This window comes from Patagioenas fasciata, unplaced genomic scaffold (assembly GCF_037038585.1).
Source record: "Patagioenas fasciata isolate bPatFas1 unplaced genomic scaffold, bPatFas1.hap1 Unplaced_306, whole genome shotgun sequence".
NCBI classification, from domain to species: domain Eukaryota; kingdom Metazoa; phylum Chordata; class Aves; order Columbiformes; family Columbidae; genus Patagioenas; species Patagioenas fasciata.
Genome location: NW_027288740.1, coordinates 2,929 through 30,069, shown reverse-complemented (window position 1 = coordinate 30,069; position 27,141 = coordinate 2,929). Strand labels below are relative to the sequence as shown.

At 46.6% G+C, this 27,141-nt stretch overlaps 1 protein-coding gene across 3 annotated transcripts; it reads right to left on the bottom strand.

Annotated features, from left to right (window-relative positions):
* Positions 1–14,610: 14,610 nt before the first annotated feature.
* LOC136108094 (protein TMEPAI) lies at positions 14,611–26,327 on the bottom strand. Of its 3 annotated transcripts, none has more exons than XM_071803247.1 (3): positions 26,153–26,327; positions 20,534–20,587; positions 14,611–20,437 (listed from the first exon to the last, which is right to left on the bottom strand). In XM_071803247.1, exons 1-3 carry the CDS (start codon positions 26,264–26,266, stop codon positions 19,892–19,894), a joined length of 714 nt encoding a protein of 237 aa, XP_071659348.1. In that variant the 5' UTR covers positions 26,267–26,327; the 3' UTR covers positions 14,611–19,891. The 3 variants fall into 3 exon arrangements, with proteins under 3 accessions (XP_071659348.1, XP_071659347.1, XP_071659349.1); XM_071803246.1 differs by having other exon boundaries at positions 14,611–20,440; positions 26,153–26,326; XM_071803248.1 differs by lacking the exon at positions 20,534–20,587 and having other exon boundaries at positions 14,611–20,440.
* Positions 26,328–27,141: the final 814 nt, after the last annotated feature.

Genomic DNA, 27,141 nt, shown 5'->3' with positions numbered 1-27,141 from the left:
TAAGGGTCTCAAGGACCCCAACATTACTGCAAAAGGAAAGCTAAAACCAGCAGAACTGAGCCCTGAATGACTCTGAGGATGTTTTAAAGGCTTTGTTCTCTTCCCTCTCCAAAAATCCAGTGCCAGTCAAAGTATCCATGGATAATATACCAATACAACAAAAGAAGACTGAATTAACAAAAAATAAATCCATATAACACTTTATTCAGTAGCTTTAGCTGTCTTCAAAGCCAACTAGCATTCTTCACTGAAAGCAGGGTCAGGCCAGCAAAGCTTTAAGAGTTTAAAGTTATTTGATAGCTAGTTATTTTTCTTCAAAAGAGACTAAGTAAACCTCTGCCCGTAGCCTCCATCACACCACCAGAAATGCTTTGTCAGTGTATTCGTGACAAATTAATTATAGCGATAGAAAAATCTGAGTAGAAATGAATATTCAAAACCCATTTTTTTTTAGGCTGTTGACTTCAGGGAACGCACTTCTGTTTCTGAAGCTGTGTGTTTTCCTCATTAGCTCTCTCCCTCCCCCAGTTCTTTTCAGAAACTTTCAGAAGTGATTAGAAACGGTTTTATTTTCAACTCGCCTGGGGAATGGCATTAGCAGTGGAACAATCCAATGACGTTAGAGTCTTGCTGGCAACAAGAAATGGCCCATCAGCAAACTTTTCAGAGAAAACCTCCTGAAATTACCATATTGCTCCTGACTACCTGATGCTAATGCATAGTAAGATGCTGGCATGGGGTTATCTCATAAAGCTTTAACATGGAAGGAGCTTGTCCTTGCAGCTCTGAGGATACACAGGAGCTCAGCTCAGCAGCTCCATCCTCTAATGACACCTGGCCTGACCCTGCAAACAGAAGAAGGAGCAGAGCTGGGGCAGACCACAGGTAGCTCTAACGTACCACAAATTGATATGTGGCTCTTGCTCACTGCAAAGGCTTTGGCGAAGCAGAGGACTCCTCTTTGTCCCTTTCTCTCATTATTGTCTGTAAATCGTGGATCTTTCTCGTCTTGGGCAAAAGTCATTTCAAGGAGCACAATTCCCATTTGTGAATCACATGAAGGCTGACAAAAGCAGGAGGTCACTGCTCCTCATCACCTGCGAGTCATCCTCCTCACCTTCATCCCATGGTCATGGTGGTCCTGTCCCAGTGCTTGCACAGCTTAGTTGAAATATTGGCCTGCAAGTCTTGAAGGCTCTTCTCAGCAGGTTGCTTTGAGCTGACAACAAGAATAAACACAAATAGAGCTTCTCCCAAGTTGTGACTGCACAAACCAGCTCAGAAAGCTCCCCAAACCAATGGCCCTATGAGGAACCACATTCCCATCTCTGCTGCAGGAACCAGGCAGAGATCCTCCCCCCCATCCTCACCTTCCCACAACAACTCAATTAACAAGCTGCCTCATTAGCTTCCTATACTTAATTAACAAGTTGAATTAATAAGTAGCCTGAGCTGCTTAATTAATAATTAATTAATCCTTGGTTAATAAGGACATCAGGAACTATTTCATAAGGAAACCATTTCAATAGATTAAGGTGACATGAAGATCTGAGAAGGCAATTAAATGTCTGCATGGAGCTGGTGCTGGCCCCCACCCTGAGAGCAGGTGTCCTTCCCCCGTGTCCTGCTGTGTGTGCCACCTCACCTTCAAAGCTCCTGCCTGCCTCCTGCGGCCACGCATCCAGATTGGAAACGTCCAAAACGCTCATTTTATTCTCATTTCCACTGATGATGCTCTTCAGAGCCACTGCTCAGCGTCTCCTCCCAGGAGGTCCCTGTCCCCTTCTGAAAAGGAGGAGCTGGGGCAGGGGTGTCACGCCTGGCTCTGCAGCAATGCTGAAGGTTGGTGTCACTTGAAATGAGCAATTAAAAAGGGAGGCATAAGTTTAAAGTACAATCTAAACCCATCCTGCACTGGGACGTTACTTTCTCGTGAAGGGCTGTGAATGCATTTCAGTAGTTGAAGTTTAAACCTGCTCTGGGCCAACCAACCCAAATATGCTGGAGCCAGGCAAGAGACCCCATGAACCCACGGCCCATGGTCCATTTCAAAGGCAGGTGCGAGTGGTGTCGAGGGTCCCGGCTCCAGGAGAAAACACGGTTCAGTTGAGCTCAGGCAACGCTCAACTCAACCAAACTCAACTCACCATGTTGCCCCCAGTTTGACAAAATGCAACATTTGGCATTTTTCTGTTAAAAAAAAAAAGCGTGAAGAACTATGTTGATGTTTCCTTCTCATTTTGATACAGAAATGTCTTGTTTCCACATTAATATTGATCTCAGGGTGTACATACATATATATACATACACACATTGCATTAAAAAACAACCATATTATCATATAACATTTCAAATTTAGCTAAATAGAAGCAGTTCATTTTTCCTGATGGTATGGGTTTGAAATTTCCCATCCACAAACCATTTTGAAATCCCAAACAAAACAAAAATCAGAGTTGTTATTTCCCACACAACAGATGCAGTGCAACAATCTCTAGGAAGATGAATTTTTATTGTTTATTGTTGCTTATGGTGACTTCTGTTCATGGCTGGTTTCAAATAAGATATTGAGTGTAGCAACAGAACACCTTTGCAGAGAGATAACTATCAGAATCCTCAACTATGATGTTGCCATTTCCAATGCAAGTATTTAAAGACTGGGAAATACAAACATTACTGTTATTGCCACATAGTTAAATCATGCTGTTGGTTTATTCCAAGAACAAGAATTAACGATGCTCAGTTTTTTCCAAAATTTGTTGGACAACCTGAAATAAATGACAACATAAATTTGTTTCTAATGATGACAGCAAGGAGGGGAGTTGGGGGATGGTATTTATTGATTAAATGGTCTAGAAAGAGAATCTATCGGCAAAATCAAACTGGAAATTCAGCTTCCTAGTAGAAAGATGCGAGATGGTATTTCACTGCTTCATATAGTGGAAATCAGTCCTCCCCACACCTCTTATTCAGTTCTTTTTGGTATCTAGTGTGTCTCTAATGCCTCAGAATGCCATTTGTCCAAGCATCAGTGGGAAGGCGCTGACAACAAATGCAACTTATTGGTGACAGAAGGAAGTTCTAGTTAATTCTGGATTTTTTTTCTGATGTAAGTCAGTATTTTCGTAATACCTCATCCCTATATAGAGCCAAAAAACACACAGTGTCTCAAACTTAGCGCTGCTTTACCAAGGGTGGAAAGGAGGAGCAGCTCAGTGGTTTTTCCATCTCCTTTCACCTGCTGCCCTCTTCCCTATCACAGAGCGGGCAGTGGTTAACGCGAAAAGCATCAGAAAATTGAGTAGTCAGTGCTCTCTAACCCAAAGAGAATTGGGAAGGTACTTTTTGTTGGAGTTTACATAATGTGGATTGACATTCTTCTGCATTATCTTTCCAACAAGCAGCACCTAAAGCCCATTGAGGTCTGTTTGGATGTAGAAACATGTGCAATTGTTTCACCTGAGAAACAGCATGAAGATTATTGATCTCCAGAGCCTGGCAATACAGCATAGACCCTGTTTCAGCAGATACAGGTCATGGTGTTCTAATGTTGTAGTGGCTTGAAACTATTCAGGGTAGATGAATACCATGAATACCATATTTTTCTAGGTGGTAACTGAGTTATTATCCCTAACAAGCTTCGTGTGACTAGGACATAGTGCATAAGTGTTTTCCATTACTTTAAAAATATATGAGCAAGAGACCTGTGAAGCTTCTTGCTCGAGGCTTGCAGCAGGTCACTAGCAAAGCAGACATGCAGCCTTTCCAGCAGGACATTGCTAATGTAGGACTCTCTACAGAGCCCAGAGAGTTCTTCTGCCTCTACTGCAGATCCCCCAGGACACCGTTCGGGCAAAACCCATCAAGTGTGGAATGGGATTTGTGCCTTAGCCCAGTTTCAGCTCTGTCATACAGCAAGCAAGAAAGGAAGGGCAGAAAGAAGAGAAAGAAGAGGCAATTGACTCCATCCCTGCTGGACTCCAAATAACGAACACAACTAACTGAGGCCAAGGACTTGCTGAGTCAGCAGCATGGTTATAGTCTTGAGAACAAAAGCCTGCTCCCAAATGCTTCCCACGGTCAGTGTTGCAGCAACAATTTGGAAAGGTTTTCAAAGTATTTACCAGTTGCTGTGTCTGTCGCCTGCCATGGAAGTTCCCACTCTGTCATCTGCACAAATCCACTTGCATTTCTGCAGTTGCTTTACCCGCTTTTCATTACATCCCGTGTCTAACGCTGTGGGCTTCTGGCTTTGCAACGCAAACAGTACTAGTGACCTGGATGGCCTTTGGGGTCGTTTTGACCGCCCTCAGCCCAAAATCCAGCAGTGATGCTAAAAACAAGCAAAAAGCTATCTAACCCTCAAGGCAACTTAATGATATTTTCTGTAGTGATTACTGCAGCCAGAGATTCCCCTGTTTCTTAACTCTCCTCCTGAATTTTGCTTCTGTGTAGTCACGTAGCAACGATTCTAGATTTGGGAGGGAGCTGCAGTCAGAAAAGGCACAAAGTAGGGAGTACACACCACTCCCATCCCTCCGAGCAGCTGGGAATTGCAAACATAACTACAAATTCCTGTCCAGTGAAAACTGTGTTTACTCATGCAAACCAAATCCATGTACATCATCATCGCCAAGGGCTCTAGGTCTTATTTTGGACCACAATGGATCACACTGATTCATATGCTTCCTAGCTGCCTTGCCAGAAGGCTGGGCTTGCTGTGGGTGACTGGTTCTGGCCTTGCAAAGGCACAAGCCAACTTCATTTCAAAGAGCAAGCAGGAAACTTTGCATGTGTCCAGAAGGGAAGCCCTGAGCCTCCCGGCTGGTGCTGCCCCATAAGAAGAATCAGAGTCTCAGCTCCATCTCCCACCAGTGACCTGCTCCCGGAGGTCAGCACCGTCATGGTTAACAAATCAGCACTACCACACAAGAACAAACCAGGAAAAGCGCAGATCTCCCAGGTCTTCCTACAAAAACGTCCCTTCCCAAACGTGATATCCTGTGTGGCCACACTACCTTGTATTGGCTTGGAAGCTGGGGTCACAGAGAAGATCCTCTCCCGTTTGGCATAGCTGAGCTCTGTCTGCTCCCGGTGGCAGAGGATGGACCTGTCTGGACTGCCCAGCTCCTCTCCGGCAGCTGCATTTCACATGATCAACACCCAGGAACTTTTGCCAGTGAATCCCTGTATCAGCATGTGATCCCCCTAAGGCTGGAGCCCCTGGTCCCCAGGCTCCTGCCTTTGGGCCAGACATGGTTGTTTTACCCAAATTTAACTCCCCGTTGGTGCAGCAAGGCATGTGCTAAGGCCTGCAGATCAATTTTTAACCTTCTTGTTCTTCCCAGGCTTGTCTTGACACTTTTTTCCCCCCTACTATTTTTCATGAAATCTAGGCCAGCAAGGAAGAAGAGGGAGTTCAGTGCATCTGTTCACCACTAACATTGACAAACAGCACAGAAAAGCTTTGCTAACCTGAAATGTATTGGCATATCTAACCAAAAACCACTTGATTTCCCCTGGAAAGCAAAAGCTGTGAAAGGCCATTACTAGCAGGTTGCCCTTGCATGTGAAGTAATTGAATCAGGAAATGGGGAATGTGAGGCAGGAGAGCTTAGCTGTCATTTTACAAAAACAATTAAATGCATGAAATGTATCTTAATGATATAATTAAGGCAAAATTCCAATCCACCATTAGCAGTGGCAATAATTATTGCAAGCGCATTACATTCAGTATTGCAGCAATGATGAAATCCTCTGTTATGCAGGTTTATTAAAAACAACAACTAAAAACCCCAGATCATCTGCTCCTCAAGAGAAACTCTAATGAAAAATCACTTCTGAACAAATTTCGATTACTTTTTGTCTGTTTAGGCTGATAGTAAGCGAAGTCAAATCAACACAGGGAAATCACTGTAAAATACTAAAGGAGTGCTAGGACCCATCACCGGCTGTTACTGAAGGTGTGCAGTGAGAACGCTGTAGGAAGCAAAGCTGACTAACGCCATCGTGGACAGGGGCAGCTGCTGCCAGACACTTGCAGGAGGTATCTCCATCCTACTCACCCTGAGCTGCCCTTGGCCGTGGTCCCTTTTCCGCACTCCTGGATCCCAGCCTTTCCAAGGCTCAGCAATTGTCAGTGGCTGGGAAGTTGCTCCATGTGGTCTCCAGCTTTCAAAGGGGCCAAAAACCTCATTTGTGTGGTCACTGCTGGTACAAGTTGAGCCCTGTAATCTCATGGCCACTTATGAGTCTCATACGGGTAGAATTTGGATTTCACAGCACCTTTCACAAGTAATCTTTTCCATCACACCAGAAGCTAGACCCAGCTCCTGTAAACAGCTGACTTGCCCACATGCAAACCCTGCTTTCCAAAATGCACTGGCTAGGTGCCATTCTGGTGGGGTCTTTTTGGCCACAAGCCCCTTTGGAAGGGCCAAACCATGCGCTCGGCTCCACAGGAGCTGCTGCTTCCCTCCTTCAGGGACATGGTCAAGCCAGTTTGCTCCTTTTGTCTTGGCTGCCCCTCCAGTCAGGCTTTCCTGCCTTCCCCTTGGCATCTACATGGTGCAAAACAAAGCCTAGCTGTTGCGTTTTGACAATTTCCTACAATTCCTAGAGGAAATCCCTCTCTACTGGCAGAAGAGCTCCATGCATTGCTGGGCTAAGGCACCCAAAACAGCAAAGGGAGGCAAGGGATGCTCCTGGGCAGGACACTGACCCTTGCAGCTCTCCTTTTTTACCCTCCTAAAGCAACTGAAATCTGTTGTCACCTTTGAGACCTAGTTTGCAGCAGGACAAGATGTCACCTTCCTTATATGAGAGACAATGAATCACAGCTTTTCAGCCTTGCAACTTATTTTACACTTATCTTTTTATACTCTGCTCCCGCTCAGACTATCAGTTCTCTGTGTTAGGTTTCCAGGGGTTTGGGGCAGTTGATTTGGCACAGCAGAGACAAAGGCTTTGGAGCCAAGTACCTTCACAGCAGAGAAGCCATCAATCAGCTGCTAAAAGCCCCCTGGATATTGCTTAAACTGTTTTACATATTGGGACAAATGGTTGAATTAACAATCTCAGAGGTGTGAAGACATCAAATCTACCCTTCCCACCAAAAGAGGAAGCCATCAATAACATTGCCCCTCTGGATACACTTCTTTGGGACTATAAGCAAACTTATTAGACATGGGAGTCTGTTTATGGTGATTGTCAACACTTGATTCAGCTCAAGAAACAAAAATGAGAAAAGTTAACCCCCTCCAGACAGAAATGCAGCTCCTGGGTGATAACTGACAGAGGACAAGCAAATACATCAGTTGAGTGATTACACTGATAGCTGCTGAAAGAGGGGGATTTTCAACTATACATGGCTGATTTTCTACATGTAGACTTCCCGTTATATATTGAAAAGAAAAAAAAAAATCAATTAGCAAGAGTAATTTGTTTCCTAACGCATTGGTTGGAGAGAAACATTAGTTCAGAAACATTAATTTCTGGACAAATGTTTACAATTATAATGCAATTTTGATTCCACTCAAGTCCTATACTGCTATCCTCTATCTCAGCCAGATCCGGAGGAGAAATGAGTCTCCAGAAAAGGCAGATGCGGGGTCACAGTGGTGGGAAGTGCCACCCCTTGTTTTGCTATGAGGATGTTGAGATGTATAGAAGGACAGGGCTGGGGGACCGGGCTGTTTCTGCAGCTGAACCTTGTTCCTCAAGCCATGAACAAGTCCTGGGTTAACAGGAACCCAGAAACAGAAAGGAGGACAGCACACACAGCACATGAAGATGGAGGACAATATGATGCAGACCCTGAATAGGATTTTTTTTTAAAATGTGTAGGACACACAATGCAGAATTTCTTTAAAAGTGACATGTATGTGTGCTGGCTGACATCTGTGCCATTTGCCCAAGTCCTAAAGTCAGTCCAGAATCTGAAGACCAAGAGAGAAAGTAAGGGATGGGCACGGTCTCCTGGGGGTGTCAGAAACCCCCACGTACAGGCAGTACACACAGAAGCAGCAGCTCGCAGCTTTTACCCACACACAGCGCTGAAAGACAGAGCAGGAATGAAAAACCAATGCCTTTTCCCATAAACCAGGACTTTAGGAGAAAATACAAAGCCCATTTTCCATGCTTACTTTTGGTTCCAGCAATTACTCACAACCAGTTACATTTGTTCATGACTCAGTCCAAGAAGACCTTGATTCAGCCCAGAAGCCTCACCGAGGAGTCGGGCACCTTCTGACGAATCGGAAAAGCTGAATAAACCTGAACATTTTTTTTAAGTTAGTCTACTTCCTTAAAGCTTTGCTTCGTATTGTGCTTTTCTACACCACAAACAGTCTCGATTATATTCCTTAATACTCTCTCTTTGTTCTCTGACACAGCTACTCAAACACCACGCACCCCGAAACGGAAGAGTTTCCTTTGAAGCATCGCCAGGCTATAGGCAACGGCGACCACATCCTTGGGCTCACATAAAAAGCAAATGTGCTGGAGGTGCCTTGCCTTCCTCAACATCTGCTGCACATCAAGCACCTGTCTGCATCACCTTCCGTAGGGGTTTTCTGCAATAAAAGTTGCTCTTCTGCCACAGGTTACTCATCGGATCGGAATTCTCAGCAGCAGGGTGCAAGTGCATCCAGGCACCGTGCAGATTGCAGAAATTGTTTATATAAATAGTTTATTTGGACATTCACAGTAAAATCTGGCCTGGAGAGCAGAAACAGAGTTCCAGTTTCATGCTACTTTTACAATATTACTGTAAATCTAGTCATATTTAGTATTTTTTCCTCCAAGTGCAGGAATTATGCACCCAGCTGACCTTGCACTGGCACAGGAGGAAAGGAAGCTTTCCAGACCTCCTGTTTGCAAAGCAATAAAACATAACAGGGCTCAGAGATCAGAGGGAAAATAAACAGATCCTCTTGCTCGCCCTCCCCCACGCCCCATTTTTTCCCTCCCCAGCTTATATTTAGCTCTGGCTCCTCCATCCCCATGGGAGGGCCCTGGGAGCGGGGAGGCAGAGCACCCGCGCCAGGCTCTTGGGGAACCTCCAGCTTTCCTCCTTAGAACAGAAATTTGACAGACCTGCTCAGCAGAACAGAGGGAAACAGCAGATCTCACAAGGGGAAAAAATAGAGATGAGAAAAAGAAAGCAGGGGGGCCTGTCAGGGTTGTGCATCATTTGGTTTTTAACCTGATTCTTGCAGAGCCTTGGTTTGAGATCTGAGAGGAATAAAAATAAATAAATAAACCCCCACAACTCTCTGTGTTCACTATGATGGACAAGTACATTAATAAGTTGTTTGGAGTGAACATGTGCTTACGGCTTGTCATCATCCCCGGGAAAGCCGTCGGTGTGCACTCGCACCGAGGTAAAACCCAACCCAGCTCCCTCCTCACGCTCACACCAGCTCTGCTGACAAGCCCAGGCCTACACAGCCTCTCCTCAAAACACCACAAAGCATCCCGAAGGGGTTGGTCTTGCATGACTGCATGCTTGCGTGACTATTTCAGAGCTCCTGAAATGGTTTGGATGCCTAATTCTTACTCATCTTAATGGGCCCAAGTACTAAAATGCCATAAACATCTCTTGCAAAAAAGCAGCTGACTGCAGTTGGTACTGAAGGTATTAACACTACAACATCAGCCCATCCTCTGTTGGTGACACAGAGGGGACATAGCGAAGCAAACTGAGGACAATCACCTGTGACACTACAGCATCTACCTGGGACATGCAGCCAGTGCCATGTCCTGCTGCTGTGACCCTGCAGAGCTGCTGTGATCCCCAGAGCAGCCCAGCCATTCCCTCACAGGGACAGCTATATCCATCTTAAAGGTCTTTTAAAGTATCCCAGTAACTTCTGCTGTATTGGGAAACAAGATATGATGTCTGAGCCAAGCTTCCAGTGCAGCAAAAGCCACCTTTTTCTCTCCATTTTGACAACAGCAAAGCCACAGCAGAAAAGTGAAGGTGGGAGCCTGGTACAAAGCCACCCGCCTCGGTGCAGCGCGTCACTTGGTAAGCGATGCTGCAGGGGCGATCTATACTTAAGTGTCTGGTCTCTTTTTTTTAAAATAGGCTTCTAAGCAATGCACATCAACACCAAAGCAATAGCTTTGTACTTCAGAGTTACTCTCTTAATCAAATGCAACTTCACAGAGCCACACTGATCTAATTGTTCAATGTCCAGGTTCTCTGACTTTGCAAGAGATAAATACTCCAAGGAGCTGCATTTTGACTGGCATCCAAAACGCACCACCGGCTGCTGTGATTGTGATTTATTGCTGCTGCTAACAATCAATCTTAAGCCAACTGTGTGCGTTTGAACTGAGAGTCAGGACTGCACAGGGGGAACGAACACCCATCAAGAGCTGACAACTAATGAATCCTGACCAGGAGTCAACACTCTCCCACTTTTCTGCATTGCAAAACCCATTCCAAGTACACTGCGTAGAGTGCTTCGTGTCACCTCTCCTCTGCCTAGTCCAGAGCCATCAGTCTGGTCAGCCAGAGCTCTAAATTCCATTTATGCACCCTTTAATCTTACCTGACAACAGGCTCTCCATGCACAGGGCAGGGAGGGAGCAGCCAGCGATGCTCTCCAGCAGCAGCCAGCCCTGCTCACATGGGGAGCAGCAGGTTGTGCTCCCCAAGCGGGGAAGCAACCAGGGAAGAGGCCCCCAAGCTGCAGTGATTCATGAACTTCCAGCCACAGAGGCAGAAAAGGCACATCTACAGCTCCTGCAGCACGCGGCTCTAGGACACCCTGAAGTCCAGTTTTGGCTACCCTGAAAAAGTGCCACAAATCTCAGTCTCACCTCAAAAAGAGCAAGCACCGAAGTGTCTGCTCTTTCAGAGGATTTGTCTTTCATTCACATCACCCAGGCAGCTTCAGAAACCTGGGGCATCGCTGAACAAAAACCCAGCCCCACCACGCACAGCTGCAAAGGGTGGTCAGGAAACACCCCCTTCAAAACCCTCTCAACAGAAGAGCAGAGAAAAACCCCCAGCCAATCACCACTCTCCCCGGAGCTGCCTAAATTTGCCTCCTGGACCACGGCAGGATTGTGCCCACCTGGGTCAAAGCTGCCAGCTGCTCTGCCTGCTCACTGAGCAAAACACACAAGTCTTCTGCACTGGGTTCAAAGGAGAGGGGTGAGCTGTCTGCAGGGTAAAGAGGCAGGAGGAACCAGTTTTGACCCCATCAGACTTTAAATGAAGCGAATCTTGAGTAGTGCTCTTCCAGCCTGATCATGTCTAGAAGCGCAAGGCAAGAATTATTTCCTCTTCTCTCCCATCCAGGTTTTTGCTTTTGCTGTTAACACCGTTATATAGTCCTGTTTCATGTCAAAGCAGTGGGAGTGTCTAGACACTCTTTTTTTTAAGCAAAAAAAAGGATAGTAGCAAGTGTTTGGAGTAAATTCCCATTACAGTCAGGATAGTCAACAGCAAGGATTCCTGTGAGACCACGTTGCTTTCTTAGTAAATCTCAGTATAACCCATCACTGCAACACTCGCCAGGAGGGAGAATTTGTATTTCCAGGCATCTTACTCAGGGGTTTCTGTCCCTGGTCAAGGCTTCTCCTCCCTCGACAGTGAGGCAGGTCTCAGCCTGCAGCATAGCGAAAAAACCCTCCAATAAATCAGTCCAAGGGAAAAGCAGCCTGACTGGGTTAAAAAGCAAGAGGCTGACTCCAGGTTTCACACCTTTCCCACCTCACCCCAAGCCAGCTCATTCACATTTACTTGGAGGGACCATCCCTGAGCGCTGGGGCTGGAGCTGAACAAGCCCTGGGGAGGTTTTGTTTCGTGCCCTCCAGGCACAAACCAGATGAAATGCAGGCGCAGGCAGCGACGAGACTGGACGAGAAAGGAATCGTCTGCTGGGATGAGCAGGAACGGGGATCAACGCGGCTCCCGAGGAGGCGCTGGTGGAGGGGGCACCGGCAGACAGAGGGGAAGAGTTTGCGTTAGGACAAGCAGATGAAATACGGAGACAAAAAGTGGAAAAGAAAAAAAAAAGCTCTTGTGAAGTTCAGATACTTTGAAGTTGGAATTTATACCTTCCAGCGAGTGCAGCCAGGGAGGGCCAGAACTGCTGCAAAAAAGGGTTTCCACGCTGGAAGCACAGGGGAAAGCTGAATCTGATTTCTGAAGTCCTATTCCATTTGCAGCACAGAAATCTGTTTAAAATCAAAGGCTTTGCCACTCGTGGTTTCCGAAAGTCACAAAATTGTTTCTTCCACTGGAGTTGCGAGGAAAAAAAATAAAAACGATTAAAAATAATCTTTTGCCAATCAGCTGCACTGCAGTGTCCCCAGATCACCTCATTAGCCATGGAAAGACAGCTTAGCAACAACATTTCTCTGCCCATTCCCACGCACTGTGGTGGTTGAACTTGGCCCTTTTTTTATTATTATTTTTTTTTAATTTTCAAAAAATTCCATTTTGGAAAATGTGGTTTCAGCTGAGTTCTCATTTTTCTGTGGGAAGATGTAGGTTTCAGCCATGAATCCAAAAATGAAAAATGTCATTTTGGAACAGTGACTCGAAGCAAACCTTGCCCTTTCCCCCGCCTCGCCGCACCTGGACTAAAGTGGATGTTTCCCATTTGGATGTGTGACCCGAGGCTGGGGCAGGGACATTGCCACCTCTCAGAAATGTGGTGGTTTGGTGTTCCTTTGCATGCAGGACAGAAAAGTGTGTTTGGAGCTGCTTGAGCCAACACCGGGGCCACCAGGATCCCACCACGGTCACCGAGCTCCTCGTGCAGCCCACGGCATCGCGCTCCTTCATCAAAGCTCTGTGCTGGTAACGCAAGTCAACTCATCCCCACCCTGGGTTTTCGCCTCGTTTCTTCCCGCCGGCCCTGATCCCACAAGACTCCCGTGCGCACTGTAATACACTGAGTAAGCCATTTGAATTTTTATCTGTGTTATTCACAGTGCATAAAACGAGACATCTGTGTCTGTTCAGGATGGGGCCTGGGTTTCCGTGAGCCGTGTCGGCTCCCGCGGAGCTCCCACCGTATCGAGGGTGAGGAGGAGCAGGGCTGATGAAGACTGAAACGAAGACAAAACTCTTGTCTTTACCTGCTCAAACACACACAACAGGCAGAGTTGCTTGTTTTGGTCCACGCGCTCATGCTGAAATGCAGATTTTGCTCCCTAAAAGCTATCCCATAGCACAGCCCCCCAGCCGCTGCCACCGGCCTCCTCGTGAGCCTGGTTGGGCTGCAAAGGTACCGTCCCAAAGGAAAGGAGGAATCCAGCCCTGGAGAGCCCAGCTCGGGACAAAGCATCACGCCTTGATTGCAAACAGGTTAAAAATTATAGCTCCAAACATTCATGTGGAAGTTGGTCAGGGTTCTGCTCATTTAACACATGATTTAGAGGAAAAAAAAGGCTGCCTGGCTAACAGCTGGTGGTTTGTAAATGGACTGGAAGGCAGGGAATGCTGGCAGCACAGAGCAGCACTGTGTACAGCATGCTCTCCAGCACCGACACACCACCTCAGGTGCTCCGTGATGCCTTGAGAAGCCCACCTGCACCTCCACATCACCACACAGCGATTCATCCCGGAGCCCAGACCGCTGAGCCCAGCGTCCCACAGCCTAAAATGGCAGCAAGAGCAATTTAACCCACAGTGCTGCTCACAAACCTCACCTGCACGGCACCGTGCTCTTCTTCTGACAGCACCTCAGCTCTTCGGAACCTCTGGATCCCTCTGGGCATGGAGACAGTGCCATGCTTGAAGCCTCACTGCTTGTCAGAGTCCTGAGAGCATGTGGGGCCAGTCCTGTACCACCCCCCAGCCACGCTACAGCTCTTCATACCAGGGTATTTTGAGTGATTTGGCTGTAAAGGTAGAAGGGCTCCAACCTGGGCTCATTTGGGTATTTGGCCCATGGGAGCCTGTGGTCAGTCACTGGTGAGCGCTCCCCGGAGCCAGGAGAGCCCTGCTGACGGTCAGCAACGGCACGCTGTGAAAAGCAGCCGATTGCTTGCCACGAGGAAAAATAAAAGTGCTCCCCCATCCCCCCCAAGGCAGCTGCTTTCCAGTCTCGTATCACTACGTTGTCTTTCCAGCAGCAATCCGTAAAAATAAACCCTAAGCGGGAGGCAAGTGGCACAGTCCCGGGATCAGAGCCAGAGGGTTGGATATGGGATTCTCATTCCTGGGCTAAATTAAGCTGCTTTCAGGCATTACCAGTGACATTTTCCAAAGTGGCTGTCAGCTCGGGGCTGTGCGGAGCGTCCAGGCATCTGGCTCAAGTCCACAGGAGCAGCTCACGCTCATGGCTCCCTCAAATTAAGACCAAGTTTCCACCACTTGCCCATCCAAATCAGCCGGAGGGGACGCTTGGAAAACTCAGCGACCACCTTCAAAAACGTTGCCACCTTGAACAAAGGTCTGTGACGAGCGAGAGAGCAGGGCTGGGGAGACCGAGGGCTTAGGCAGGGCTGACCGCCTCCAGGCAAAGCACAAGGATTTACTACTACGCACTCCTTAGTCCCGAGAGGGAATCCAAGGTCTGGCCAGGACAGGTGAACCTACAGGACATCCTTCAGAAACACAAAAAGAAAAACCCCTTCAAACAGTAAAGTTTTCAATCATTTTAATGTGATCACTGCAATTTGACCACAGTCTCAGAAAGGAGAAAGTTACATAAATTATCTGTGCTTAGGATTTGAGTCAATCTACAGAGTTCTTGTTGATTGACGGTTATTCAAGTTAAGACCTTCTGACCATCAGTGATGTTCTTGGCTGAAAGGCAGGATCGCAAGTGGTGGACATACTGGTGCAAACCAGGAATGCTTCTTCTGGGATTAAAGCTGCGACACCTGATCTACTCAAAAGGAAAACAGAATTGTGCACGCACACACAGACCGAGCATGCAAATACACGGGAACCAGCTACAGCTTCATGGGAAAAGACACATCATGGCAATACAGAGGTTGGCCCGTTATTCAGAAGGCTACTTAACAAGGAAGGGGGAAAAAAAAACACACAAATGTCAAGGACTGAGAATATTCATTTTCCAATATTTGAGAATAGGAAGAGCTTTAGAAATTACACGGTGTTGGCAAACCCTGATTTTTGGGTAACAAAGCAAAAGGTGAAGGCAAATTTTCCAAAGTATTGTAAAATTTATTGTATAAGTATTGCAGCTTTTAGAATGACATATAATTGCCACTATCGGTTACTGTTACACAATAAGCGTTTACAACAGATTTTTGTAAATTGGCATCAGAGTACATATTCATACTAAAACAGCAAAATATAGATAAGTACTGCATTGCATGTGCTGTCAATAGTTTACATAAGTTTAAACTCGAACAGAACTCAGGATACAGGACTGCCTATAACAAACTCCAAAGGCAAAGCAATGCAACTGGAAGTTTAAGAAAATATTAATACAATGAAATGTGTCTATAAGGCAGGCAAATTAGGACTTCAATTGTGTCCTTCATGAGCTTCTATAGTACAGCAAAAATTTGATGCAGAGTTTCTGGAAAACTTCTGTTTGATTTTTGTAGCTATGTGTTGTACATAGAAAATCTCTGAGCGATAGAGAGACAGAAGAGATTAAAAATTCATTCTGTTCTCACCTAGCACTGTTAATGCTACACATCTGGATTCAGTCTTTTCCCGATCCCTAGGAAAAACATTGGGCTTTTTTTTCTTTATTTTTTAATATAGCAGTTAGTGCAATTTTGTAGTTCAATACACATAAAAAAGGGTGATTCTCCAGAAAGCAACTGGATTTCCTTATACCCCCACTTAAGATAGAATGAATTTCGTAACACTAATGGAAACAATGCACTGGATTAGTAAAGCTGAATCTTCAAACCAGTGAGACCAAGGGCTGTGAACACAAGTTTTACCAGTGCCAAACTCAAACAAAACCCATCCTTCCTCACCATCCTGATCGACACAAACACGTTCCCACTCCAGACCAGTAAGAATTGGGGGCACTTTCAGGATGCTGGTTGCCATACCGTAAGCTAAGAAACTCTCCAAGATTAACAACCTCTTTTAAAGCTAACGTGATTCTTAAAACTCCGAGCAAAAAGGCAGGCTAGGACAAGAGGTTGCTAAGCATTAGCAATGCTGTGTTTCTTCTGTATTTGTTTAAAAATAAATCATTCTTAAGGGGCCTGAACCTCCCTGCTGACAGCTGCAAGATGCTAGAAACTCCTACAGAGCAGGACCAGGGTCCAGCTTCTGGTACAAGTCTCTCCTGAGCCACACAAAGGTCAGAAGGAAACAAGTGGAGACATCAGCAAGGGTGTGCAAAGCAAATTGTCTGCCTTGGTGGCAGTACGGGATGTGGGAACTGGGAAGAAATGGACCCCGAGGCAAAAAGTAACATTAAATAGTAATGAGAACAACAACAACAATAATAATAACAAAAAGAACAGACCATCATTTCTAAACACCCATTCAGAACTTGGAGTTGATCTGAGCCCCTGATCTGGTATCTGCACTTGCAACACACAGTTCTCGGGACTGCAAAGCCGAGGGACAGAAGAAAGGACAGAGGGACAGAAGAAAGGACAGAAAGCGACAACGTGGCTCTGTCCAGACGGACTCGAGTTGCACCCGCTGCCTGGGACTCGGGGCTCCCCCCGTCTGCAGCCGCTCCCCAGGGACCCACAGGAGCAGCGGGGATGGGGGCAGCTCGGGCTTTCTTTGTGCAGGGCATGGACTGAAAAGGCATCATTTGCAACAGAAATTTGGTGATGCTGAGCCATGCCGTTTCACACTCACTGAATTCCCCAAACGAGAGACAGAGGTAAATAAAACCCGACCCAGGAACTCAATAAATGGACCATGCGGCTGCAGATGCTTGGGGTGATGTTTATGAAATAAAAGCTCACACTGGGAGTGGATTGGGGAGAGAAAAACAGAACAAAACAAACGAAAATGAGGGGAGAAAAAAGAAGGATCAGTTGAAATTTTGAGGACTTCAAAGCATGAGAGCTGGGTTAATTGCACTGGGTTTTAGACCCTCTCCCACTCCCCCTCCATCCACACCTCTCCAGACCCTGCCCACCTCCCTGGGCTTTGGTGGCAGGTGACAAGACAACCCTGTCACCCAGCCAGCCCTGCTCCCCACCACACGGCCCTGTGCGCTGCTCAGGCTCAGGTGTGTGATGCATATTCCACCCAAAACCTGCTGAGGTAACCAGGGTTTTTTGTAGCAAACAAATTAGTTTAGATCACAGAACACCACCACCCCCCAAAAACACAAACAACAAACCAAAAAACAAACAAACAAAAAAACCCCAACAACACTATTCACACATTTTGGCTCAAGAGGGCAGTAGATATTATATTTCGGTTTCTCTTTTGGTTGGTATCTCATTTACAACATCCACCGGAGTTTCCTATCTCCCCGGGTAAGAAAATGTGCATAAATGCATTCAAGTTCCCTTACAGACCGCAGGAAAGAAGGGGCTGGAAAAACTCAACTGCAAGGTCCAAAGGAGCAAGAGACCAGACGCTGGTTACTTGTGATGCTAATAATGAGTTTGCTTCCCCCTCTCTAAAAAGGGAGGGTTACTGTTTCTTTAATAAGGCACTAAATAGACATGTTACATAAAGGAAAGATACATTTTAAAAACTTGTATAAATTCATCATTTTTGTACCTTTCATGACAAACTAGATTTATTCCTTTGTGTGGTTGATTTTTTTTGTGGCTTTTTTTTTTTAGGTCATCAAAATTTAGGTTACACGACTGTAAAGCTATGAAGATTTCAAGAGCTGTGGAAAAGCAGTCTGCAATATTGAGAAGGTACAGGACTATTTCTAGGCAAAAATAAAAAAAAAAAAGGCAAAAAGTAATGACCAAACTTCAAGTTCAGCTATTCATCATCTTCTTTAAAATATATATAAATATTGTTCAAATGGTCAGAACTTCAAAACCGTTCTCATGGTTATTTTTGTTTTTCAAGTAATAGAAAAGTTGCTTAAATACAATAGTTATTGCCTTTATATCTTTCATTTATGTCACTCTACTAGATAGCATCCTGCAGAAAATTAAATCACGCCTCCTTGTCAAATCTTCGCTCTCTATGGTTCTCCTACCAACCCTTCCTCACTCGGAGAGATGCTCTCCCGGCCGGGGAGACGGGACCAAAAATGGGGTTTATTTCCCTTTTCCTTTCTCTCTCACGCTCTCAGGTTTCCCACTCGCTCGCTCCACCACATACAAATTCACCACGAGGGCAAACACCTACCAGACACCTACGCGATATAAAAAAATGTAAACAATAGCACAGTAAGACAAAAACGCTTCCAAAACCAAGACAAATAAAAGACGCACAAGGCCGGGCGGGAGGGACCGTGCTGCTGTGGATGGGGACGTCTTCAGAAGAGGTAAATGGGGTTTTGCTTCTAAAGCGTTAAGCGTATTTCTTTAGCCTTTAATTAATACATCACAGGAGCAGGTTCATTTCCATCTACTGTATCCGACGCCTCTTTAGCCAGGATAATAAAGTAAAAACCAGCGATGAGCAGAGGCAGCCCGGGGGACGGCAGAGCTGCGAGACGGCTGCGCCCCGCAATTCCAAACAGAGCCTTGGGAGCCTAATACAAAATGAAAATTACTTTCACCACCACCACACTTCTCAGCTCTTACTTTCAATGCGAGATTTAAACCCCAGCTGAGAGGCAGCCCGTGGGGCCGTTACCGTTTACTCCCCGTAACTTCCGTAATAACGCTTTGGCTCCCAACAGAGCCCCTTCAGTTGAACATGGAAAGAAATAAACCAAAAAACACTTTTGTTCCTTCAGACACAGAAGTTTATTCTCACCCCCACCACTCCCCTCCAAGAAGCCAGAGCTTGTCCAAAATAAAAAAATCAAGTAATTTTTGTCTGCTTCTGTCGTTACTGACCCTCAGAAGCGGGGAGGCTTTGCATTTTACCTTTTTACTCCAAAAAACTCTTACCGGGTGACACACAGACACACACCAACTGCTCTTGCTTTGTAGGGAATGTATGAAGCCGTGACCGCCGGCGGGGACTCAGGACATGAAGGGTTTGCAGGAGCCGCGGCCCCGCTGGGCGCTCCGCCAGGGCCGGCGGCTCCGCTGCAGCGCCTGCCACCCCCTTCCAGCTACTTTGTTCTTCACTTCCACACGGATCCCTTGACAGGTTCATGGTAGACATGATAGAGGCTTTGACCAACACAAGCACTGACATATTTATATTAAAAAATAGTGCAAAATTTCAACATTTATATAAATAACTCTAAACCCCTGCTTTTGATTTTTTTTTGATTTTTTTTCTTTTTTTTACAATGTAATACACGCTTTTTGAGTTGGCACTCAAAAAATTGCCATTTTTCTTCTAGTTCAGAAAACAACTTGTTTTTTTTTTTTTTTTTTGAATAGGCCTCTTCTAATACAAAAATACTCCTGCTCCTTACACATACACTTTCTCTTATTTTTAATATATATTTATATATTTATATTGCAGATCTTTAAACAAAATGTTTTTTGTGCAAATATTTTGTCTTTAAAGATAAGTGAAATAAACAAACAAAAAAAAGCATTCACACACAGCTCAACTAGAAACAAAAATAATGGACTAGGGTTGATTTTTTTTCCTTTTTTAAACGTCTAGACACAGCTCAATAAAGAAATGTTTCTGCAAGCTTGGTAGGCTTGTGCATTCAGACCAGACATAACAAGTAAATATTTATACATGGAGAGATGGGGAAGGACTTTTTCTTTTTCTTTGCTCATCTTCCTCAACTCACTCTCTCCTTTTTCTTTTAATGAGAAGTGCAGAGTGTTTCATTTACTTTGTTATTTTCTATTTTTTTCCTTTTTTTTTTAATTTTTTCTTTTTTTTTTTTCTTTTTTTTTTTTAAAAGGGGTGCCCTTTTTGTTTCTCTTTCTCTTTGTTCCACGCAGTTGTGCTCTCAAGGCCATTGAGTTGTGAATGATGGAGTCTGCTGCCCTCCAAGATCGAGGGCATCCCGCTGTTGTTCTGCTGGTGCTGGTAAAACGTGGACCCGGGGTAGTGCCCGATCACCTCGCTGTAGGTCGGCGGTGGTCCCTCCATCCTCCCGTTGCTCCCGTAACAGGTCGCGCTGATGCCAGAGTTACTGCTGGGGGGGCACGGCCCCCCGTACACGGAGTTATCTATCAAGTCACTGTCGAAGATGGTTCTGTTGGGGGGGGCCCGCACCGACTCTCTGTTGAGCTCCATTTGCTGCTCGGGGTCCCGCAGCTGCAGGGTGCAGGGCCCCTGGTACGGGGGGGGCTCCTCGCCATCCGACAGCGAGATGGTGGGCGGCAGGTCGATCTCATGCTGCATGTAGGGGTAGGTTGGCTGGAACCTGTTGAAGCGGTCCCTCTGCAGAAAGGATGGCACGGCCAGGCGGTCGCTGGGTCTCGGGGTGTAGATTTGCTGCTGGAGGGAAGACAAAAAGGGAAGAGGGCGAGAGGCGTGAGACGCTGCAGGACGGGACGGTGGGAAAGGCAGCGGCACCCGCGTGGCCCTCACCTCTGTGATGCCGTTCCCCGACACGGTGCTTTCCGAAGGCCACAGGCTTCCCTCCTGCATTGGAAAGGAGAAGAGAGAGCGGTGAGTCTGACCCCCCGCGGCGGTTACACTCCCTCTGCCAACGGCCTGTGCCAGGTTTCGTCCCAGGTACGACGCTGCCGCCGCCGCAGCCACGCGCAGCACCAAGCCCTTCGGCGGCACGGGGTCCAGACCGTGCTTTTGCCAAGAAAGGCTGCACCGGACGATCCCTGTGGTCCCTTCCAATCTGGTATTTTACGGTTCTTCAAAACAGGCAACCAGCTCTGGTAGGAGTATTAGCTATTAGCATATATACTGGGTATCATATGGATATATGCTAAAGTATTAGAGTATTACCACCCAAAACCACTTCTGATTAAAATTTATGTCCGTTTTCACCTCCATAGACCACTTGCAGAATGAATGATGAGAACGACACCAGCAAACACCACGTTCTCCCATGTGCAGACTTCCCCCTCCTGCCCACACCCACCCAGCATGTTCCTCTCCCTGGTTCAACCATGCCAGAGGATTATTTTTCAATTTGTGATCCATGAGCCGTGGGTGATTCACAAGACAGCAGAAAATGCTCCACGAAATAATGACAAGATTTTTTTTTTAAAGAAAAACCTCACACCCACATCCTGATGCACACAATCAAGGAAATCATGGGAAAATAAAGATAATAAGTGAATAACCAAATGTTAAGCCTAATTTTGATTTGGCTAAAAACACAGAAATCTGTAGCAACAGGATGGTTCTGGAGTATTTTTTCCCCCAAGAGAATAAGTGGGCCTTGGTTTAAACAGACTGAGGAACTGTGATCCAGAGGCTTCCGTACACTGCAAGCATCACCCCGATCCTGCAATCCAAACCCAGGCACCAACAACCCCAGGCGTGATAAAGCCACAAGCCAATTTCTCCCAAACCATGAGATTAGTTTACAATTCATGATCAAAACACACAAACAAAGGCTCTTCCCATTTGCTGGTGATACTCTGAGCATACACAGTTCACCCCAGACACTTTTGCCTTAAGAACTAAAATATTTAAATATTGCTAATATTCACATATAGCAACATCCCTCTGGCAGGCAGGGCTGGAGGAACACAAGCCAGAAGGCTCTTAATTATAACCTGCAAGAGCTGGCACCTCTCAGTTCCTTGCAGGTGAATCCCCAGTTCTGGCACAGGCAGGAGTATTTCCCACCAGTGGAAAGAAAATGCCAAATATGTCTCTTTTTCCCCTTTAAGGTGTCCCATCCAGGGTGAGCAAACCACAAGCTTCCCTGCTGTGAAAAATACTATTTTTACGACCACCATGGCGGCGGTCAGGGCAGCCCGGTAAAAGCCTGGGAAGATCCGCAGCATGCTGCAGCACCACAGACACCTTTGCTGACGAAGTCAGAAGGAATCCTGCACGTCTGATGCTCCCTGGAACTCACCCAGCTGTGAAGCACATCTGGCCTAACCCCAGGCTGCAGCATGCAAGGCAAAACATCACTGCATACCTTTGCAGACAGCCCAGCACGCAGCTGAGCAGCATCTCCGCTCCCCCCAGAAGCGCCTTGGACAGGGGACAGAGCAGGGGTGTCCCCATGGGCAGAGCCAGCCCCAAGCCCCACGGCAGGAGCCTCAGCACCCAGCCGTCCCACACCACACATCCCACTGCCCAAAACACAGCACCAGCACCGCGTTAAAATCTCCAAAGATGTCACCAGTTACACCTCCACCCCTCTGGCTCTCTCCCCTTGCCTTTTTCCTCTTTCTTTTCCCCCAGCTTCGGAGTGTATTTTCTCTTGTTGCATTGCATGTGTTATCAGGTTCCTGTTTTTGAAGCTCTGCACACAAACCTCTAGGCAGTAGTTGCCAGTGCAAGGAAAAGTGATTTATATGGAGATGAGACGGCCCAGATTCTTCCCATTTCTTGGTGTTTTTAGGGAGCATCTCCTTGGAGCAGAGGTCAAGTGCCGCAGCACCAGCATCTTCCCCAGCGTAGCTGATGGTTGAGCGGTGTCCAGACAGCCCTTCCCGAGCAAGACAACACCGTGTTTTATACGGACCTCGAGACCTCAATACACAACAGTTTACACAGGCATCAACTGTTTAGTCTGGTCCATTTTACATGTATTTCTTGCCTGCAGGGATAGTCTACAGTCAAATTCCCCAGCAGCCAAAAGACCCAAGAGGAATTGCATCTGCCACAGATCAAATCCTCGCCTCTAACACCCCTGCTCAGCCACAGCGCTGACACCAAAGGGCACGCGGAGTGTTTCCAGCACTGTCAGCCTTTCCCCTCAAGCCGAAGGACGCCAAAGCAGCGGGCAGGAGAGGAAAGGACTTAAAAAACGGTGTTTACTTTGCCATGTCCCCGTGGCAGACTTCCTGAGCAGCGAGTACCCCGCTGCCTTCTGCTAGATGTTTTATATTTAACTTGGCGGTGGGCAGCGCCATGGCAATATCCCATCTGCTTCCCCCGCTCCCGGGAGTGATGTCAGCCGGCTCCCCGAGGGCGGCTGCAGCGCGGCGTGCTCGGCCGGGGCTTCCCGCTGCGGCAGCCGGTGGGGAGGGCACGTGCACACCCCTGTGCAAGCTGCTGCACCCCAAAACATCCCCTACCCCTAAGTACCCACTTACCCAAAGCCTGCACCCAGTATCCCACCCAGGTGCTCAGATGAAAAGCTCACAGATTAACTCATCTGTTTGTACAGATGCCCCAGGCACAACACAGGGTTGCAAGAATAGTAAATGGGTAGAAACACGATTAAAACTGGATCCACAGAGGGAGAAGGAGCAGACAGGAGACCCATTTTCTGTAGGAGCCGGATCTCTGCAGTTGTTATTAACCACTTTTCCTGGGACTCCAGCGCTCAGCCGGCGCTGAGCTGACCGACACGGACCCTTCGTCTCACACACCACTGTGAGCCCACCTGGGTCACGGCTCATCTCTCCTAAAAACTCAGCAGGGGGATTAAAATGGCTGGAAAGCAAACAGTAGTGAGATAGTGCCTCAGAGACAGAAAACATACACATTTGTAGCCTTCGTGTTTTGGCCATGGGACAGGCGCACAGCCCCACCGAGCTGAGCAAAACTGCGCGGCCCCAGGGGAGCATCGCCCCTGTAAATCCTTGTCCTTGGGGCTATCCTCACTCACCTCTCATTTTTGGAATATTTAGGACTTGAATTCATCTCAACAATAGCTGAGCCTAAAAAACTACGGTTTTCTGAAACAAAAGCTGAGATTCCGATGTCCATTGAGCAACGTGGCTGTAAAAGCCTTTGCAAGTATTCCAGGACTCACTGCAGAACCTAAAATTATGTTTAGATTTCTTTTTAGAAATCGATCTTCTACTTTCATAGAGCCACTTTTTTTTAGTAATGTCAGAGAATTTTCTCTGTAAAGCTGCATGGTGTGGATTAAGTCTCCAAGCCTTCAAGAGGACTTATATTTTCCATTTTGAGGTACAAAGGTAATTGGGAAATTGCCCTTAAACTCAGTTTTCTTGGTGGAGAGGGACATCACTGTTTCAAAGGTGCAAGAACAGCGGCATTCTTACTGCAAAAAACTCTTCAGTAGCATTTCTTAAACATTTTTAGTTCTGGAAAAATACAAGTTCTTTGTTATAAGGAGACAGAGTTTAAGTACAGCAAGAATGGTGATGGAGAAACACACATGTAATACAAGAATTTGTTGCTAGCAAGAAACACATTAAAAAAAACCCACCACCACCAACAACCACCAACAAAACAAAACGAACAACCTTTAGGGAAATTGATTTCTCCTTCAGTTGTAATTTTTGAGCTACAATGAAGGAGGACAACTCCAGCAGACTCAGAAGCATCCTGTCATGGGTTGAGTTACTTTAATATTGCAGGAGGTGAAAAGCATGGACACGGCTCCAGTGCTCGTCTGTGGTCACGACAGCAAGATCTAGTTTGAGATCTAAAAAAGCCCAACACCAGTTCGGTGCAAGTTTAATGAATTAAGTAAAGTGGTATCCAGTCCAGCACAGCCCGTCTGCTGGTTGGAACGTTCGTTTAGACTGGGGCTGGGCAGGGAAGGGGAAGAATCATACAGGGGCAGGGGGAGAACCCAAACAGGTACATTCGCATTTCTTTCCTTAGCTCGGAGAAAGGTTTTGAAGACTCTGCATCCTCCCTCAGGCCTAGCGCAGGTGTGCAGGTAAACCTTCGCTAAAAAGCCATTTCATCACTGATGTGACTGAATGCTACTAAATAGCAGAGCTGGTTTGGTGCAGGGACTGCATCAACCCAAAATTTCTCTTTCATCTCCATGTGATTTTCTCTTTCCACGTCAGCCTTCTTTCCTCTTCTTAAAGAAAATAGACAACGAGGCCATTTAACAAAATGGAAACTAGTATATTAAAAGACTGGATCTGATATTTGCTTTGAAAATGTAAAATGAAACATTTTGGTATTGTTCAAGTAAAACATTCTGAATAAAACAGAATAGAGAAAAAAAAATGGAAAATGGGAAAACAACCTTTCTGCCGTGTTTAAAAACTCACAGGCTCAGGTGCCCACATTTTGCCACTGTTGAAAGCAGGTACACGGGGTGATGGAGACGTGAGATTTCTGTAACCCCGCGAGTTTAGGGCTGACCCCAGAGCTGGTGGCTGCTTGAGCAACAGCGCTGTACTGGAGACTTGTTAAATAAAACATGTTAGATATCTCTCCCTTTAAAACAAAACCCAGCAATCCCAGTATTTGATTTTTACCCTGCAGCCCCACACAGACCAGCACAAGGCAGCAGCGATGTGCTCAGCCCTGGAAACCTGCAAAGGAGAGCGTGCAACCTTGAGGAAGCCCTATCATTTAAAGAGCTTTAAGATTTTTAGGGTGAACACGAAAAATAGAAGTATCAGTACAAGATACACTGCACTGAAGACAGAGCCATGCAAGCAGCAGTGAATAGTATATAATACATGTTCACTCTCCAAGAAAATGTGCTGTCTTTGTATGTTCTCTTAAGTCTCTCTGAGCTGCTGTATTTGAGGAAACCCTCCAGCTGTGCATAAAACAACATCTGCCCGAGGCTGGAGAGGCTCCTCCTCGAGTCTTGGTCAGAGGTACTATTGAAAACTGTACAAAACCTCTCAGGATTTCCTACTCTCTTCGAGGCAAGCAGTCATTTTTATACAGTCATTTGAGACTCTCCACCTGGAGCTTGCAAAGGACACAGTTTGGGGCTGTCAAAGGCAAGGCATGTGCAACCCAACTGACTGAGGGTACGTGGTGGCTTCAGGAACAGGACACACCAAGAACAGCCTTGTGCAGTTAACCTGACTGATGTGAAGTCCAAATTGCAAAGCTCAGGGCAAAAACACAAGGCTACAGCTGCCCATGTATCCCAACACACAGCACCCTAAAGAGCAGAGGCATCCCTAAAAGGTCCCCGCATAATCGAGAGACAGAAGATGATGCCAAGACCCAACCTGGAGGGTGTTTCTTCACGCAGTGCCAAATGGCACGTGGGCAAACGCGACCCAGACGAATGCTTTTGGCTTTAACACTTCCCAAATATCACATCATTCGGCAAACAGCGCAGGACCCGGGTTGGAAGAGCAGGACATGACTTACTGATGAGAGGTTCTCGTCTCTCCGCCTCCCCTGGCTGTGCCGGCTGATGAAGGATCGCGCAGAGAGTTTGTAGTGGTTCAGCAGACACGTGATCACCACCACCATCACCATCATCACCACCACGATTATGATTATCTGTACAAACTCCAACTCCGCTGCAAGAGAGACAGACAGACTTTAAGCCACTGTGAAAAAGCAGCAGGCAACTGAGTGCAAAAAAACTAACATGGCCAAGACACCAGTGACACCGCTGCATCCTTCCCCCATAAAGCTCTTATACACGTGTTCGTGGGCTCTGCATGCTTTGAGTCCAGCTACTTAATAATAAAAACTCATTAATTCACTTTTTCAGTGTCACAAAAGAAGCTCAAAGAGGCTACTTCGAAGAGGGCAGCCCCCTGCTCCCCGGCACCGGCCCATCCACCACAGGGCACAGGCGGGGGGACCCCGTGCTTTCTGGTGAGACGGCAGCCGGGCGCGATGCCGGAGCTCCAGACAGCCCTGGGCTCGGGGCTCTGCCAGCTGACAGCGGCAGCTTGAGTGGCTTGAACTGCCATAAAGGAAACCTGCCAAAAATCCTCCAAACAAACAAGAACAAGCAAACAACAGACTATCTGGTTAACTCCGGAGACATTTGGCAGGAGGCAGTAAGAAGCCGCTCCTAAAATTTCCTAAGGAAATAATTCCTCACACCTCTCTGAGGCTAAGGAAAATTGAGCACCGGAGGGAAACAGCACTGGGGTCATTATTTCCATGGGTTTGAAACCCCGAGAGCAGATGCCACCCCAAACTGCTCAGCTGCTCCCCCTGAGCCCCCTCACCCCTGCCCTGGGCTCCCTGTGCCCAGGACCAGGCAGCAGCAACTCCCGTCCCATCGCAAAGCAGGGGCCAGAGCAGCAAAATTCCATCGTTCTCGGGATTTAAACTTTGTTTGCTTCTCAGTAGGGACACCTATATAATCCAGTTTTGGAAAGCTGTGCCCTAAGGTA

Bases quoted from the DNA above. Each gene is read 5' to 3' on its own strand.
- LOC136108094 (XM_071803246.1), bottom strand. From the start codon at position 26,266: ATGATGGTGATGGTGGTGGTGATCACGTGTCTGCTGAACCACTACAAA. The intron at 20,588-26,152 runs GTAAGTCATGTC...TTTCCAATGCAG, and splicing joins GAGACGAGAACCTCTCATCA to GAGGGAAGCCTGTGGCCTTC. The intron at 20,441-20,533 runs GTGAGGGCCACG...TCTTCCCTCCAG, and splicing joins CGGGGAACGGCATCACAGAG to CAGCAAATCTACACCCCGAG.